General features: G+C 39.9%; 1 protein-coding gene across 2 annotated transcripts in view; it reads right to left on the bottom strand.

Annotated features, from left to right (window-relative positions):
- Window positions 1-17,268, bottom strand: part of myo1d (myosin 1D) — a 557,628-nt gene that overhangs the window by 409,283 nt on the left and 131,077 nt on the right. For both annotated transcript variants that reach the window (XM_073070702.1, XM_073070703.1), the window contains exons 7-8: window positions 12,040-12,135; window positions 11,492-11,608 (exon numbers count right to left, since the gene is read on the bottom strand). In XM_073070702.1, coding sequence (XP_072926803.1) covers window positions 11,492-11,608; window positions 12,040-12,135 — 213 coding nt within the window. The remainder of the gene's footprint in view (window positions 1-11,491; window positions 11,609-12,039; window positions 12,136-17,268) is intronic.

The raw sequence follows: 17,268 nt of genomic DNA, 5'->3' as shown, positions 1-17,268 counted from the left end.
CTAGATTACAATACTTATTTCAATCACTACCAATACAATTACCCCAGAAGTTTTTTCAAGAGCTAAATAAATATGTGAGGAAGTTTCTTTGGAAAGGTAAGATGTCAAGAATATCGTTGGAAAAATTGACATGGAAATTTGAGCTAGGAGGGTTACAACTTCCAAATTTTAAGAATTATTATAAAGCAAATCAACTTAGATTTATTGCATCTTTTTTTGAGAAAGATAAACCGGCATGGATTAGAATAGAACTAGATAAAATAGGAGAAAACGTACCAGAAGATTTTATATATAAATGGGAATCTAAATGGATACGGGAAAAGAAAGAATCTCCTATATTAAAACATTTGATTGACTTATGGAATAAGATAAATGTTGACGATGAGACTAAGAAATCCTTATTAGCAAAGAGATCTTTAATTCAAAATAGACTTATTCCTTTTACAATGGATAATCAACTTTGATATAACTGGTTTCAAAAAGGGATTAGATATATAGGAGATTGTTTTGAAGGAGGTATATTAATGTCATTCGATCAATTAAAGAATAAATATAAAGTATCAAACAACACTCTTTTTTGTTACTTTCAACTAAGGGCTTATTTAAGAGAAAAATTAGGTCAAACAATGTTATTACCGAAATCCAATGAAATAGAAACTTTAATTCAAAAAGGAAAGTTTAAAAAATTTATCTCTTGTATGTATAATTTGATTCAAAAACAGGCAATTAAACAAGGAGTCCATAAGTCAAGACAAAAATGGGAAAGTGACTTGAATATTAAAATTGAAGAAAAAATTGGTCAAGACTATGTCTTGAGAGTATGACAAATACAATAAACGTCCGATTAAGATTAGTGCAATACAATTTTTTATATCAATTATATATTACACCACAAAAAATAAATAAATTAAACCCAAATTTATCTCATCAGTGTTTCCGATGTAACCAAGAAATTGGTACTTTTTTACATTCTACTTGGTCTTGTTCTAAAATTCAACCTTTTTGGACAAATTTAAGAGTTTTATTGGAACAAATTATTGGAATACAACTTCCACATAATCCAATATTACTTTTACCAGGTGATACTGAAGGGATAAAACCGATATCCAAATTGAATAAATATCAGAAAGAATTTATAAAAAATTGCATTGGCAGTAGCCAAAAAGGCTATTGCAGTTACTTGGAAATCGGATACATATTTAAGTATAGATCGTTGGAAGAAAGAAATTTATGGCTGTATTCCACTTGAAAAAATTACTTATAATTTAAGAGATAAATATGAAACATTTTTGAAAATTTGGCGCCCTTATTTACAAAAGATAGGATTAAATATATAGGTGCTCCGAAGATGAAATAATTGGTTACTTGGGGAAGGAAATAAATATATATATTAAAGTTATTACGAACTCCATGGAGCATGTGGGGATCTTCCAATATCCAGGCATTCCTTTTTTTTTCTTTCTTTCTTTCTTCTTTTTTTCTATAGGGATGTTGGGGGGGGGGGGTTAAGGGGAGGGGGGATGGGTAACACATATTTTCTTTTTCACACATTTTTATTCTGTAACTATTTGAAAACACAATAAAAAAAAGTTTTAAAAAAAAAGAAAGGGGAGGGAGGTGTTGGAAATGGACCAGGTAAATTTGAGGGCAGGGTGAAAGTTGGAGGCAAAGTTAATGAAGTTGACGAGCTCAGCATGTGTGCAAGAGGCAGCGCCAATGCAGTCGTCGATGTAGCGAAGGAAAAACCGGTATAGACTTGGAACATGGACTGTTCCACAAAGCCAACAAAAAGGCAGGCATAACTGGGACCCATACGGGTGCCCATGGCTACACCCTTGGTTTGGAGGATGTGGGAGGAGCCAAAGGAGAAATTATTGAGAGTAAGAACTAATTCCGCTAGACGGAGGAGAGTGGTGGTAGAGGAGAATTGATTAGGTCTGGAATCCAAAAAAAAGTGAAGAGCTTTGAGACCATCTCGGTGGGGGATGGAGGTATATAGGGACTGGACGTCCATGCTGAAAATAAGACGGTGGGGGCCAGGGAACTTAAAATCATAGGAAGTCATTCCTACCTGTGGCCATCAAACTTTACAAGTCCTCCCTCGGAGTGTCAGACACCCTGAGCCAATAGGCTGGTCCTGGACTTATTTCCACTTGGCATGATTAACTTATTTTTATTTAATTACTTATGGTTTTATGTTGCTATATTTCTTCACTATTCTTGGTTGGTGTGGCTGTAACAAAACCCAATTTCCCTCGGGATCAATAAAGTATATCTGTCTGTCTGACTATTTCATTTCAATTTCTGATCAGTGGTAACCCCCAGTATATTGACAGTGGGAGATAATGTCACTGAATACCTGGGGAGAATAGCTGGATTTTCTCTTGCTGGATATTGCCTGGAATTTATGTGGCATCAATGTTACTTGCCAACTATAAGTACAGACCTGGATGTTGTCCAGGTCCTGCTATGATGGTATTGAGTTTGCTGACTGAAATCCTAAACTGAAACAAAGACCATAAGCCCTATTAGATATAAATAGCCACGAGTACCTTCACTAAAGGGAAATTATACTGTAGCTGCCCAATCTTCAAAGACAAATTTACTTCCCTGTTTATTCCCACCACTATTTCAGCAGTGTGTCACTGCCCTCCCTACCAAGAAGATACTGCTCGCTAACAAAGTAGTTTAAACACCATTCATTTATTTTCAGTGAGATGCATTTAAATCCAAACAATGCTCTTAAGACAGATTTAAAACTCAGAGGATTTCTATCTTAAACATTTTCAAATTACAAACCATTTTCTAAAACTCAATGAATTTCCAAAACAGAAATATTACTCTTATAAAGTAAAAAAAAGACATACCAATAATGTAGAATCCAAAGCCGGGTGTTTTTTATATATAAATATTTATTTATATTTGAAATTGCTCATTTTATTGCTTTCTGCACTCTGGTTGATCTTTCACTGATCCTGTTATAGTTACACTTCTATAGATTTGCTGAGTATGCCCACAGGAAAATAAATCTCAGGGTTGTACATGGTGATGTATGTATTTTGATAATATGTTTTACTTTGAAGTTTGTTATGCTCTTATCACTATTCTTAATTTTCTTCAACTACTCTCAACAAACCTGAACTACTCTCTACATTTGTACCCTTTTTCTACTACTTGGGTGACTTCACATGTATATATTTCCTCAGATACTCTTTTAACACGAATAGTCCAAAAGCATTTTGGAGAAAGAGATCTCACCTTAATGTTCACAGTGCACGATTAAAATGTAAGGCTAACTTCCTTAAGTACACAACTCTTTCAACTATAAACATATCAAATATTTGATGTCAAGTTATACCATCCATCTGATTCTACAAGCTTCCTTGATCTAAGCAACTTAGAGTCAAGCTAGTTTGCTTGAAGCAAGCTAAATTAAACAACCCATTGTCTTATGCTGCATTCAAGTAGCAATAAACCATGTGCAGTGAGCTAAATCTTACTTTGCACAGAGCATCTACTATCTAGAGCTTGCTTGCAAAGCTGTTCTACAGATAATTATTTTAACTTCAAGCTGATTACTGCTTGCTATTTACATTTTAAGAACTGTATTTACAGCCAGAAGCCAAACAACTGTTAGTTTCTGTACTTACAATTGTTTGCAATCTTACAAGCGGTAGTTGCTGTGTTTAGAAAGCAAGGGTAGCAAATAATCAAGAGGCCTACTCGCCAGGAGAGAATATTCATCAAACTACGGCAGTTGTTTGTGAATTGCTTCATTATCTGACTCAGCAACTGACATACTTGAAAGAATTTGGCATGCTTTCCTTCATTAGCCATGGTACTGAGTACAAGAAGTGGTATGTAATATTATAATTGAACATCATGGCTTGACTGCAATACTTGGAAGCATTGGGTACAGTTTGAGTTGCCATGCTTCAGAAAGAATGTGAATAAGCTAGAGAGGGTACAGATAAGCTTCACAAGCTGTTGAAAGTACTAGAGGGCTTGAATTCTAAGGAGACATTGGATAGACTAGGGCTAATTTCTCTAGATTGGAAGAGATTGAAGCAACCATCTTGAGGTTCATTAAATTAGAAGAGGCACAGACAGGGAAGATAGTCACAGTTCCAACTACTATCCCCATTGTCGGGAAATCCAAAACAGGGGGCATTGGGCACATGGAATGAGCTGCCAGAGGTAGTAGAGGCAGGAATGATTATTTCATTTAATAAAACATTTGGACAGGTACATGGAGAGGAAAGAGGTGAGATGGAGATAGGCCAAACACAGGAAACTGAGATTAGCTTATATAGGCACCTTGATCATCATAGAGGGGTTGGGCTGCCTCCATACTATATAACTATGAATTGATAATTTGATGCAGACTGTGAGGTGGTCACTCCTACTGCTACCGTCACGGACAGATGCATCTGTGACAGAGACTGGTAAAGACAAGATTATGCAGATTTTCATCACATAGATCATTGGGTCTGCAACAGGAAGCAAAGGAACCAGTCTAGCAGCAATATCCATAAACAGTCAGCTACCTTGGTCAGTACTGGTGCTACCGAGAGACTCAGAGATACTGAAGTCCCTAACCAAGGTTATGTTCAACAATCTTGGTCATTCTCAGTGCTTCTTCCAAGTGGCGTTCTATGTGGACTGGCATCGATTGATTGGCTGAAGGGTACAGTATGTTTTCTCGTCTAAATTTAAACCTGATGCCATGCCTTATTAAGACACTAGTAACATTAAACCGTTGGACTATGCATAAATTACATACAGTATTTTCACTATATAATGAATCAAAGTACAACTTCCCCAAAACTCTGGATATTGTATTCATTTGATACTTCCTTGTATTATTACTGCTTTAACACCAAATACCTTAATGCTTTTTTTCTGAAGTAAATCCACCAACAAGCAACAACTTACTTACAGAATTCAATTTTGAACCTCACTGAAAATCTTATATAGCAAGCCTTGATATTTGCATACTCATTATATATTTACAATCCATGGTTTGTTTCTAAAATTAGTTGGTGTGGTGCAACATGATTTAAATAAGCCCATGTGTCAGAAATGAACACGTCCAAATTGTGGCATTGCTTCTGTGTTCGATTTCAAGGCACCAACATCAAAGCTACGTATAATAACTTCTAAATTACATAAGTAAAACAAGCTATTCCTCCTCCTCTAATAACTTGTGCATAGATTTCTGTTAAATTGAAAATATAAACACTTCACTGATAACCCCCACAGCTACTTCATTACCTTTTGCAGGTGGACCTAACTGTGTGAAAGACAAAGTAAAGGAAAATATTTATAAAGCATCTTTAAGAAATGAAATATTCCAAATGCATTTTTGAAATGTACACTTGTTTACATTTGAATACACTGTCATGGATAATATATTAATCTGAAGCTCAGTTTACTCTTGAGGATGAACACAAAAGATACCATGGCTTAACCACACAGAAGTATTCACAGTTTCTAACTGGTGTTCCAAATAATATTTATTCTTCAATCAATATTACTAAGAGAATTTTAAAACAATCTACATTTCAAATATAATTTATTGTACAAGATACCTTGCAACATGTTATTGAAATAGCTGAAGATCATTGGGCCTAGGGTAATGACCTGAGGAAAAGTTGTGGTAATGTTACGAGGCCAGGATGAGCAACTTTTAAAAACCCAGAAACATCTTCCTTTGTGCAAGGCATGATTCCAACCATTGCAACGTTTTCTTTTTAAGAAAATTTATCAAGACTCCTTGTTGCCACATTTGGTCAAATGCTGCTTTGGTATCAAGGCAGTCCATATACTCTGGATAAAAAGACTTCTTCCAAGTGCTTTTATCTAATATTATTGCCCCAGGATTTGATTCCTCCAAAACCAGAATTATAATCTGTGCTTACACTACTAAACCTCTTTACATATCAAACCTTTATCCAGACTCTTATTTTTTCTGGAAGAAAAATCTCTTCTGTTTTATCTTTCTGCTGTTAGTTTTTCTTTTCTGGTAGCATTCATGTAAATGTTCTATCTTTTCTATAAAGTTCTTGCCTATTCATATGCATTTGCAAACTTACAAAAAAAAGTTTGTCCAGTATTTCAAGTAGATAAGATTAAGATCGTAACTCATGGTTTCCTGAGAATTCTTCATAATTATTTTTACAATTCTTCATCTCTGAGAGGTGGAAACCAATTTTAGTCAAAATTATATCAAGCCTTCCTTTTCCTGCAGATATATAAATATAATTCCTTAGCTACAGAGCAATTCATTATCAAGCATAGTTCCATTCTTCAGCACTATACTTCCCAGAGATCCTCTCCATTTTGCCTTTATGTACTTTTATAAAGCTGATTAAAATTGAAGAACTTTTCCATAAACAAGAAAAATTAATAATGTATTTTAATTGGTTTGTCAGATTTAAAAAGCTACAGTGAAGACATTCAGTAGAAGATTAGTTCAACTTAACCAGTAAAATGCCAAGTGGTAAAAATTTTATTTATTGTAGTGGTTTATTAAATACTAAATTTCGAGCAAGTCTTACAAGCTTAAAGTTGTAGAATCTCTGTGACAGCACAAAAACAGGCTCTTCAGCACACTCTGTCAATTCCAATCAATATACAAGTGCCAAATCCGGGGGGGCGGGGGGGGGAAGCAATTGAAAACTACCTGATCGGCAGCTTGATACAAGCTGAAAAAACTAGATTGAGGCCACTTATTGAGCTATGTACTGCAACTTTTTACTTCTATCAAATTTGCAGTAAATGTGAGTGTCTGTCTAGATGCAACCTTTTGGAAGGATTTTTTTTATTTAAATCGTTCTTGATTGCAAATACTGGTAGTTCAGTATTATAATGCTCATCTCAAGTTCCACAAAAATATTAAACATCAAATGCATTCTAGAATCAAATATTGGCAATTAACAGAGGGAATGGCAATGATTCAGTCACTTTTTCTGTTGCCATTCTTTCTGTTTCTGGCCCTTTACCACAGTGACCAGAATCATTGAGCTCAACTTGCAGACTGTGATAGATTTTCATCCTACCAAACATTAAGAAACGTAGAATCAAAAGCAGTAAATATAAAGTGGAAACAAATTATGGAATTGAACTCTTGTTACATTATTAATACCATAATTTTGCTAATTTAAGTTAATTTTGGGCTGGATAAGCCTAAGAAAAGCTAATTCAGCAAGTGTGTGGCTGAGGCTTGTTCTGATCTTGCCAAATGATGTGTTTTATGTCCAGAAGTCATTGCACTATGCAAAAAGTTTTAAGTCTGCTTCACCAAGAAAGTTGCTACTGGAAGATGTGCCAAATTGAAATGCACAGTTAGTGAATAGGTGAACAGTGAGCTGCCTAGAAGTTGTCGACTATCAACGCACAGAAATAAACACATACTGGGATCAAGTAAAGCAACAGCTTTGCATTTAAAGGACCTGACAGAATAATAAAATGGAGCTTATGAATGATGTACTGTGCTTAGCTTTTTGACGTTGGCACTGTTTTGCTTTGGGCATTTCAATGCAATAATATAGGATGGTTACAAAATTTCAGTTTTAAATGTTAGAAATATTCAATATCAGAATTATGGAGTGAAAAGAATTTCTAAAATACTTTTTGTTAGACTTATTACTGAATCAGAAAAGCACACACAAAATGCTGGAGGAACTCAGCAGGCCAGGCAGCATCCATGGAAAAGAATACAGTCGATGTTTCAGGCCGAAACCGTTCGGCAGGACTGGAGGAAAAAAAAGTTGAGTGGATTTAAAAGGTTGGGTGAGAAAGAAACACCAGGTGATGGATGAAACCTGAGGGAGAGGGATGAAGTAAAGAGCTGGGAAATTGATTGTTGAAAGAGACAGAAGGTCATGGAAGAAAGAAAAAGTGGGGGGGGGGGGGGAGGAGCATCAGAGGGAGGTGATGGGCAGGCAAGGAAATAAAGTGAGGAAGGGAAAAGGGGATGGGAAACGGTGAAGGGCGGGTGGGGGGGGGGGGGGAGGGCATTACCGGAAGACAGACAGACATACTTTATTGATCCTGAGGGAAGTTTGAGTAATCAATGTTCATGCCATCAGGTTTCGAGGCTACCCAAACCAAATACAAGGTTTTGTTCCTCCAGCCTAAGTGTAGCCTCATGAGGACAGTGGAGGAGGCCATGAATGGACATATCAGAACTGGAATGGGAAGTGGAATTAAATTAATTGGGTGGCCACTGGGAAATCCCACTTGTTCTGGTGGACGAAGTGTAGATGCTCAGTGAAGTGGTACCCCAATCTATGTTGGGTCTCACCAATATACAGAAGGCCACACCGGGAGCACCGAACACAGTAAATGACCCCAACAGACTCACAGGTTAGGTGTTGCCTCACCTGGAAGGACTGCTTGGGGCCGTGAATGGTAGTGAGGGAGAAGGTGTAGCACTTGTTCCGCTTGCAAGGATAAGCGCCAGGAGGGAGATCAGTAGGGAGGGACAAATGGAAAAGGGAGTTGTGCAGGGAGCAATCCCTGTGAAAAGCAGAAAGTGGGGTGGGGGGGGGGGGGAAGAACATGTGCTTGGTGGCGGGACCCTGTTGGAGGTGGTGGAAGTTTGGAAGAATTATGTGCTGGACGCGGAGACTGGTGGGGTGGTAGGTGAGGACAAGAGGAACACTTTCCCTGGTAGGGTGGTGAGAGAATGGGGTAATTCTTCTGAGTCATTATTCGGAATCAGAATAACGGTTATTCACACACAAAGCCATTAGATGGCAGTGTATGGTAGATAATGAGCAAGTTGAACCTCAATTGCAAAAACAATGCAACCCAAAACCAAAAATTTAGAGCTTCATGTTATTCAAATACTTATCAAATTCACACGTTTTTTTCTTCGATACTCTTCCTGAAAATGCATGTACTTTTGTATTTTAGAATACCAACACAGAATTACAAAGCACAGAAGCCAGATATTTTAATCTAATCAGTCCATACCAGGTTCATTCTGCTTTCAAATCTGCTCTTACTTTCTTGCCTCAATTATTCCACTCTCTTCCATTCCCTTCCCCTCCTTAATTAATGCTTAAGTCTTAAATCATAAGAAACTCCATTCACCTTATGATAGCTGATCACGTCATCTTGATAGATGTAAAACTTCAGTTTTGAAATAGAAACGTAGAAAATAGGTACAGGAGTAGGCCATTCGGCCCTTCGAGCCTGCACCGCCATTCAGTATGATCATGGCTGATCATCCAACTCAGAACCCAGTACCTGCTTTCTCTCCATACCCCCCATCCCTTTAGCCACAAGGGCCATATCTAACTTCCTCTTAAATAATAGCCAATGAACTGGCCTCAACTGTTTCCTGTGGCAGAGAATTCCACAGATTCACCACTCTCTGTGTGAAGAAGTTTTTCCTCATCTCGGTCCTAAAAGGCTTCCCCTTTATCCTTAAACTGTGACCCCTCGTTCTCGACTTCCCCAACATCGGAAACAATCTTCCTGCATCTAACCTGTCCAATCCCTTCAGAATTTTATACGTTTCAATAAGATCCCCCCTCAATCTTCTAAATTCCAGTGAGTATAAGCCTAGTCGATCCAGTCTTTCTTCATATGAAAGTCCTGCCATCCCAGGGATCAATCTGGTGAACCTTCTCTGTACTCCCTCTATGGCAAGAATGTCTTTCCTCAGATTAGGGGACCAAAACTGCACACAATATTCTAGGTGCAGTCTCACCAAGGCCTTGTACAACTGCAGTAGAACCTCCCTGCTCCTGTACTCAAATCCTTTTGCTATGAATGCCAATATACCATTTGCCTTTTTCACCGCCTGCTGTACCTGCATGCCCACCTTCAATGACTGGTGTATATTGACACCCAGGTCTCGTTGCATCTCCCGTTTTCCTAATTGGCCACCGTTCAGATAATAATCTGTTTTCCTGTTCTTGCAATCAAAGTGGATAACCTCACATTTATCCACATTAAATTGCATCTGCCATGAATTTGCCCACTCACCTAACCTATCCAAGTCACCCTGCATCCTCTTTGCATCCTCCTCACAGCTAACACCGCCGCCCAGCTTCGTGTTATCCGCAAACTTGGAGATGCTGCATTTAATTCCCTCGTCTAAATCATTAATATATATTGTAAACAACTGGGGTCCCAGCACTGAGCCTTGCGGTACCCCACTAGTCACTGCCTGCCATTCTGAAAAGGTCCCGTTTACTCCCACTCTTTGCTTTCTGTCTGCCAACCAATTCTCTATCCACATCAATACCATACCCCCAATACTGTGTGCTTTAAGTTTGCACACTAATCTCCTGTGTGGGACCTTGTCAAAAGCCTTTTGAAAATCTAAATATACCACATCCACTGGCTCTCCCCTATCCACTCTACTAGTTACATCTTCAAAAAATTCTATAAGATTTGTCAGACATGATTTTCCTTTCACAAATCCATGCTGACTTTATCCGATGATTTCACCCCTTTCCAAATGTGCTGTTATCACATCTTTGATAACCGACTCTAGCATTTTCCCCACCACCGATGTCAGACTAACCGGTCTATAATTCCCCGGTTTCTCTCTCCCTCCTTTTTTAAAAAGTGGGGTTACATTAGCCACCCTCCAATCTTTATTTTTCTTTCAAATCCCTCATTGCCTTGATCCTTATATCTGCATCTCCCGTCTCTTTAATATGCTGAGAGATCTTTGCTCCAACAATTCTGGTCTCTTGCTCCACTACTGGTTACAGTGCTTTCAGTCTTCTAGCACCAATATTCTGAAGTTCTCTTCCTAGACTACTCTGAGACATTTTTAATACCTGACACTACTGTGTTGAAATTCATTTACCATAGATATTCTCAATCTGCTAAATTGATCTGCAATCTCCTGTAATTTGTTGCAGTTCTCATCAGTATTAACTAACACATCAATCAGGTGTAATCAACAAATTTTACTTTTTATTCCAGACTCAAGTAGTTAAAAGTCATGAACAGCAATGGCCTCAGCATCAATTATTCTGCTTCTTAGAAAAAAAACCGTTATCCAAAAGCAAAATACCCTAACCCTAACACTTAAATAAAATGCTGAAAATATTTAGGTCAAGCAGACTGTGAGGACAGAAAAGCAAAGTTAACACTTCAGTCTGCTGATCCTTCCTCACAGAAGCAACATGACCAGTTGAGTGCTTCTAACACTTTTGGCTTATTTTAGAATGGTCTGTTATCCATGATTGTTTTCTTGGTCTGCAACAAATCCTGGTCCAACCATTTACTAATGGCACATGAAAAGGTTTCAGAAAATCTTGGTTGATCAGAAACATCTTTTTAGCCACATCTACTCTTAATTGTCTTTGCAAAATACTCAGTCAACCAAACAAAGTTTGCATTTAATATTGATTTCATCTATTTTTCAGTTAGCTGCACTTAATAAAAGAGATTCCATTACTTATCCTAATTGATTATAAATTTTTGAGTTTATATCAATTACCCAAAATGGACCTACCAGGTGCAGAATAGTAGCAAGGATTTTGTGAACTGTCTGCATCTCTTCTGCTGTGAATCCAATCACTTTCATTGCATCTGCAACAGCCTTAAAGTCAGCAGCATCATTTATGGCAGACTGTGTAAAAATAATTCAAAAATTAAACAAATTATTTTATTTACATAGAAAGTAAAGTTCATTTAATAGATGGCACAGTAGTCTGTATATTGATAAAGTTGGGGAAATTCTTCCAATAGTCTTGCCTATATATTAATAAACTATCGTTGGTTTCTTCAAATAAAATTAGTTTAGTATGTAAATTATTCAGTAGACAACAAAGGCTTAATTGGCCATCATAAATTGGTGAGCAAAGTGTTGGAATCTGCAGGGAATTGATGGGATTGGGAGGAAAAATGAGATTTATTTGAGTAAGTTCACAATGTTCAGTGCAGACTGTTTCCATGTCTGAGATTCTCACCTCAATTGTCACTCAAATAGAGACTTTTTTACATTCTTCTTTACACATACAAAATGGTTTGCATATTTTTATTTTCTTGCTGGAAGCTTACCTTGACTACTCCTCCACCTTTGATGAAATTGTAGGCAGTAGGGTTTTTCTCAATATGCAAAGATTGCAGCAACTTTTCAGGTCCTCCCAAGAGTAACTAAAATATAAATACATCACTTTCAAATCACTGTACATATGTTAAAACTAGGGGAAAATCCATCCCGTGGTAGCACAGTGGCATCAACTGGCACAATGACCCAAGTTCAATCCTTTCCTTGGACATCATTGGTGTAGGTTTCCTCCCATATCTCAAAGACATTCACTGATAGATTAATTGGCCACTGTATCCTCCCCAGTGTGTAGGTGAGCAGAAAAATCTTGGGGTTGGGTCAGGGCAGGGAGTGGAGGGATTAGTGCTGGTCAGAATGTGTGGAGACTGAAAATGAGATTAACATGCAATTAATGTAAATTGGTGCTTGATGGTCAATACAGACTTGATGAAGCAAAGGACCTCTTTCCACAGTATTCGCTCTCTAAAATTTCCAGTCTGCATTTGGAAATCAGCCTATCCATTTAAACTTCTGTATTTTTCAGCTTTCATTGTTTCATTCTGGGTTAAACACTAAGCTGGTGTTGGTTTCTGCTATTTCTCAAAGTTAATGACAAAATTAAGCTTGGTAAATTCATTAAAGCCTTTTGACAAACCAAGATTATCAGAGGTTAATAACATTTGCATGGATCTCACATAGTATAAGAGCTTTGATCTAATTTCTGTGGAACCTTAACCATTGACTGGAGATCTTAAGTTTCATAGCTCTATTTACCACTTGGCCAGTTTGCAAACCAAGCTATCAAAGTAGTAACTGGAGCTATGAAACTGAAGACCTCAGGATTTGCTCTTGAGTCTGTGGTGAATCTCATTCACAGTACAACTGTAATCCAAATGGTTAAAATCACTTTCCAGCAGAGGGATGAGGAATTGAATTGAATTGACCTTATTGCTTATACCCTTCACATGCACGAGTAAAAATCTTTATGTTACATCTCAAATGTGCAATGTGCAATTTATAGTAATTTGTAATAAATAGTATGTACAGCAGGTTCGTCAATATAACATAGAAATACAACTGTATCAGCGTGAATTAATCAGTCTGATAGCCTGGTGGAAGAAGCTGTCCCAGAGCCTGTTGGTCCTGGCTCTTATGCTGCTGTACCGTTTCCTGGATGGTAACAGCTGGAACAGTTTGTGGTTGGGTGACTTGGGTCCCCAATGATCCTTCGGATCGTTTTTTTCACATCTGTCTTTGTAAATGTCCTGAATAGTGGGGAGTTCGCATCTACAAATACGCTGGGCTGTCCACACCATTCTCTTCAGTATCCTGTGATTGAGGGAAGTACAGTTCTAAAACCAGGCAGTGATGCAGTCAGTCAGGATGCTCTCAATTGTGCCCCTATAGGAAGTTCTAGTATTTGGGGGCCCATACCAAACTTCTTCAACCATCTGAGGTAAAAGGGGTGCTACTGTGTTTTTTTCACCATACAGCCAGTATGTACAGACCATGTGAGATCCTCAGTAATGTGTATGCTGAGGAACTTAAAGTTGTTCACCCTCTTAACCTCAGATCCATTGATGTCAATACTGTTTAGCCTGTCTTCATTCCTCCAGTAATCCATAACCTGCTCCTTTGTTTTTGCGACGTTGAAGAAGAGTTGTTGTGCTGCCTTTATGGCAGTTATTTAGTTTATAATATTTTCGCTTAGTAATTCGTTTGTTAGCATTTTCTAGTTAAAGTTAGGATTGTTTAAGTAAATTCATTTGTCTGTAATATATCGCGGCTGCGATGACGTCACATCTGGTTTTGCCGCATCTTGTGGGAAAATACCGGTTTGGGATAAACGCAAGGGTGGGGGGCGCTCACATGTGGCGCCACAGCGCGAGCAGTTTTCTCTCTACGCACCAAAGACACAGTGAAAGCAACGCTTTTTCACCATACGTTAATGTGAAGAGTGAACAGTAAATGGTTAATCTTACTGCGACCTTGTTTTCACTGACTACGGTTTAACTCGACGTTTAATTCAGGTTCGTTACACCCGAGCGAGAACGTTACAGTGAAAAAGCAGCATTATCAGGTGTTTCAAGTGCAGCAATGACAACTCGGTCCAGCATCAAGTCGTTGCCAAAGTCGTTGCCATCCTGCGACAGGGGCAGTAGGGCATCAAGTAAGGCCATCCAAGCAAGAGCTAAAGCAGAAGCCGCCAATGTGCGAGCGCGCTTTGCCAAACAAGTAGAAATAAAAATGGAAGCGGCTGCCAGAGAAGCCGAAAACCAGAAGGAAGAGGCTGCCAGAGAAGCCGAAAACAAGAGGAAAAAGGCTGCCAGAGAAGCCGAAAACGAGTTGGAAAGAAAAAGGGTAGAGGCAAAGTTAGAAGTGCTGAAGCTAGAACGAGAAGCAGCAGCTGCCAGGGTGGAAGCAGAGTTAAGAGAAGATGCTGAAGAAATGCATGATCCGGTTGACGGAAAATCTACTTCAGAAAAGATCAGATTGGAACGCACAAGCGACTATGTCCAATCTCAAATAGAATGGAAGACTTGTTCTTCCTCTCCATACTTATTTGATAACGTCCCACTTCACGAGGAGTCTCAGAGAGGCCCGACTGCATCACATCCATCCAAGGAAGACAATTTAGCCTCGCAACCCCGCAATGAATCCAGGAATGGAAGGGCTCACGACAAGTACTTCTCGACACCAAACTTACCAGATTTGGGGAGAAGAGAGGCAAAGACCGAGTCCAGAACAGCAAATTCCATAACAGATGTACGCCCCCAGTCGTATACCCGCAGACATGTTTCCTCAGCCCGCATGCCACTTGCAGTCGAACCCGTAGCATGGTATTTGGCACAACGGGATCTTGTCACTTCAGGACTATACCAGTTCGACGGTAAACCTGAAAATTACCGTGCATGGCACTCCACATTCACCAACGCTATCAACGGAATCCAGCTCAGAGCAACCCAGAAGTTGGATCTTATGGCGAAATGGCTGGGAAAAGAATCATGCGAACAGGTGAGACGCATACGTTCAGTGTACATCAACAAACCCGAGCTAGCATTGAAGAAAGCATGGGAGAGACTTCAGGAGGGCTATGGGGCCCCCGAAATTATTGAAGTGGCGCTATGCCAACATTTGGGAAATTTTCCTAAGGTGTCAGCCAAGGACCACACTAAGCTAAGAGAATTCGGAGATTTACTCATGGAGATTCAAGGCGCCAAAGAAGATGGCTACTCAGCTGGTCTAGTATACCTAGACACTCCAACTGGGATTAGACAAATCGTGGACAAACTTCCATTTGGGCTGCAGGACAGGTGGTTGTCTGTTGCCTCAGAGTACAAGGAAGATCACAGAGGTCGATTTCCTCCCTTTGAGTATTTCACTAGGTTTGTGTGCAAGGAGGCGAAGAAGCGAAATGATCCTAGCCTCATAGGTCCAGGAAGCAGTACAATTTACACCAAGCCAGATAAATCCTCTTCGAATAATTTCAACATTAATAAACCAGTCTCAGCGCTTAAGACTGAAGTCTTTACAACTAACAACGACCCTAGCAAGAATTGTCCATTGCATAACAAACCCCACCCCCTCAAAAGATGCAGAACGTTTAGGGAAAAACCCCTTGAAGAGAGGAAGGCCCTTCTCAAGGAGAAAAGAATATGTTTTAAATGCTGTTCCTCGACCTCTCACTGTGCTAGAGAGTGTACGATCGCCGAGAAGTGCCCGGAATGTAATAGCACTAATCACGACGGGGCCATGCATCCCGGCCCGTTACCGCGAACCGACAACGCTCCTTCACCCCCACAACAGGACGGCGGGGAGGAAGAAGCTCACTCCAGGACAACTGTTGTCAGCTCGAGCTGTACAGAAGTTTGCGGTCAAGCTCAGGCAAGCCGTTCTTGTTCAAAGATCTGTCTCACTAAGGTGTACCCTAAGGGAGCCAAAGACAAGGCCATCAAAGCCTACGTAATTCTGGATGATCAGAGCAATCGCTCGCTAGTCAGTCCAGAGTTCTTTAACTCGTTCAACATTGAGAGTGAGCAGTTCCCATACTACCTTAGAACTTGCTCAGGCAACATGGAAACTTACAGAAGGAAGGCTGAAGGCTTCCAGATCGAGTCGCTGGATGGTAAAGTCGTCATCTGTCTCCCTCCACTCTTAGAGTGCAATGAAATCTTGAACAACCGCACTGAGATCCCGACGCCAAGTGCGGTGCTACACCAGCCACATCTCCACCACATCGCCAAACACATCCCAGAGCTGGATCCAGAAGCAGAAATACTCCTGCTATTAGGGAGAGATGTTCTCCGGGTACACAAGGTTAGGCAGCAGGTCAATGGACCACACGACGCCCCCTTTGCGCAACGCCTGGATCTGGGCTGGGTGGTGATAGGAGAGGTGTGTCTCGGCAACGTACACAAACCAACAGTTAACACACTCAAGACCAATGTGCTAGAGAGTGGCCGCCATTCAATTTTTCAACCCTGCACAAGTTTCATGCGTATCAAGGAAGCACGGCAAGGCTTTAACAAGCGCAAAGTAACTGACGAGACGCTGGGTCAGTCAGTCTTCGCTCAAACGGAGCATGATAATAAACTTGCTCCATCGGCTCAAGACGCCATCTTCTTAAAAACAGAGGACACCAAGGTCTTCAGAGACAAAGCAAATAGTGGGATCGCCCCACTACCTTTCAGAGAACCACGCCAGTGCTTGCCAAACAACAAAGAGCAGGCAGTCAAGCGGTTCACGTCCTTGCAAAAAACCCTGAAAAGGAAACCTGAGATGCAGCAATGCACCCGATCGACCCACGAGGTACTGTGCACACTAATGGCAGAGGTCACAGCCATTATAAATGCATGACCACTCCTACCCGTGTCTTCCGACCCGGAAAACCCCTTCGTACTCTCGCCATCAATGCTCCTTACGCAGAAGGCAGGAGCTGCCCCTCCACCAGGGGACTTCCCTGATAAGGATTTGTACACAAAGCAATGGAGACAGGTCCAGGCCCTGGCAAATCGATTCTGGTCTCGTTGGAGACAGGAATATCTACCTTTGTTGCAACACAGACAAAAGTGGACAGAACCCCACAGGAACCTTCAAGTTGGAGATTTAGTCCTGCTCAGGGACAAGCAAATCACCCGCAACTGCTGGCCAATGGCCAGAATCACTGCCACATTCCCTAGTCGAGATGGACATGTCAGGAAAGTCGAGTTGAAAACTACTGACCAAGGCGATGTGAAAAT

The sequence above is a fragment of the Hemitrygon akajei genome, chromosome 18, assembly GCF_048418815.1.
Source record: "Hemitrygon akajei chromosome 18, sHemAka1.3, whole genome shotgun sequence".
Taxonomy (NCBI): Eukaryota; Metazoa; Chordata; class Chondrichthyes; order Myliobatiformes; family Dasyatidae; genus Hemitrygon; species Hemitrygon akajei.
The sequence above is the reverse complement of the archived record's forward strand: the minus strand, read 5'-3'. Positions and strand labels throughout refer to the sequence as shown.